We start from the raw sequence: 1,603 nt of genomic DNA on the forward strand, positions 1-1,603 counted from the left end.
GAAGGAGGTGATCCTCCATGTCGGTTTGACGCGTTGCCAAATCGCGCAGCAATTCAGGCGAATTCGACGCCCATTTCCGTAATTGAAAGCCCCCTTGCTGAAGGAGTCCCGTCAATTGCTCGCGACATTCCATCAGCGACACGACGTCATCTCCACCGAATAGCGCGTCGTCGACGTAGACGGAGTCGCGTAGTATCGGGACGGCCGCCGGATAGTCGGACCCTTCGTCTAACGACAATTGTTTCAAAACGCGCATCGCGAGATACGGAGCGGGAGCGAGCCCGTACGTTACGGTCAAAAGCCGGAAATGCGTGATCGGCGTGTCGCAGGGCGGACGCCAGAGAATTCGTTGGAAGTCGGTATCGAGATTATTCACGAGGATTTGCCGGAACATCTTGGCGATGTCTGCTGCGTAAACAAAACGCCACTGCCGCCAGCACAGCAGAATAGCGGGGAGATCTTGCTGTAACTTCGGTCCGACCAGCAGATGGTCGTTAAGCGACGTTCCGTTCGTCGTTTTGCACGAGGCGTTAAAAACGACGCGTAACTTCGTGGTACTACTCGTTTCGCGCAAAACCGAATGATGCAGAATGTACACAGGCGTAAGAGCGGTGTCGCAGGGACTTTCGATCGCGCTCATATGTCCCAAGGTGAGATATTCCACCAAAAAGTCATTATACTGCGCGGAGAGTTCGGCGTACCGACGCAGCTTCCTTTCCATTTTCTCGTAGAATACCGTGGCGATATGCAGTGAATCGCCTATGTCGATTGGTAGTTCGTGCCGGAAGGGTAATCGAACAATGTACCGTCCTTCTGGAGAACGGCTATGAGTGGCGAGGAAGTGTTGTTCGCAACGCTCCTCCTCGTCGGTAAGTGGAGGGGGGCGCGAGACCTCCTCGTCCTCCCAAAATTACCTGAGAAGCAAATTCGTGTCGTGCGTAGACACGTTATGACAGACGCAAATATTCTCGGATTCAATCCGGCCGCGACCCGTGGGGCCGGAGATAATCCAGCCTAACGCTGTCAATTGAGCGGTAGGCGTTCCAATAGGGCCTTGCCGGAGGCCATTTTTCAACAAGAAACCGTACAAGTCGGCACCGATTAGTAAGTGAATCCGATGTCGACTTGAAGGATCGGGATCGGCAAATGAGATGCCTTGCAAGTGAGGCCACGACTCGACGGGCTGAGTCCGTGACGCGGCGTACGAAGTGATATTTTGAAACACGTAGGCGTGCAGCGGAAAGGCCGGTTCCGCACTGGAACACGGCTTTAATGTCAGCACGACGCGAGATCTCGCGACGCCTGTGAATTTCTCGCCGAAACACGTAACTTCCAAATTTGAGCGTTGTCGCTTTGTACGCAACGTCTGACAGAGCGATTGCGAAATAAAACTGAAAGTAGTCAGCACGACGCGAGATTTCGCGACGCCTGTAAATTTCTCGCCGAAACATGTAACTTGCAAATTTGAGCGTTGTCGCTTTGTACGCAACGTCTGACAGAGCGATTGCGAAATAAAACTGAAAGTGGATCCTTGATCCAGTAAGGTGCGAACTTTAAAGCTTCGGCCTTCGGTCGTGTGAACGTCAACCCATGCGGTTGCCAA

At 53.0% G+C, this 1,603-nt stretch overlaps 1 protein-coding gene across 1 annotated transcript in view; it reads right to left on the reverse strand.

Annotated features, from left to right (window-relative positions):
- The window catches only part of LOC108762294 (uncharacterized), a 6,008-nt gene that overhangs the window by 3,183 nt on the left and 1,222 nt on the right, over positions 1 to 1,603 (reverse strand). The window contains exons 3-4 of the mRNA XM_018509228.1: positions 915 to 1,302; positions 38 to 824 (exon numbers count right to left, since the gene is read on the reverse strand). Of these exons, the coding sequence (XP_018364730.1) occupies positions 38 to 824; positions 915 to 1,302 (1,175 nt within the window). The remainder of the gene's footprint in view (positions 1 to 37; positions 825 to 914; positions 1,303 to 1,603) is intronic.

Source organism: Trachymyrmex cornetzi, unplaced genomic scaffold, assembly GCF_001594075.2.
Source record: "Trachymyrmex cornetzi isolate Tcor2-1 unplaced genomic scaffold, Tcor1.1 scaffold2919, whole genome shotgun sequence".
Taxonomy (NCBI): domain Eukaryota; kingdom Metazoa; phylum Arthropoda; class Insecta; order Hymenoptera; family Formicidae; genus Trachymyrmex; species Trachymyrmex cornetzi.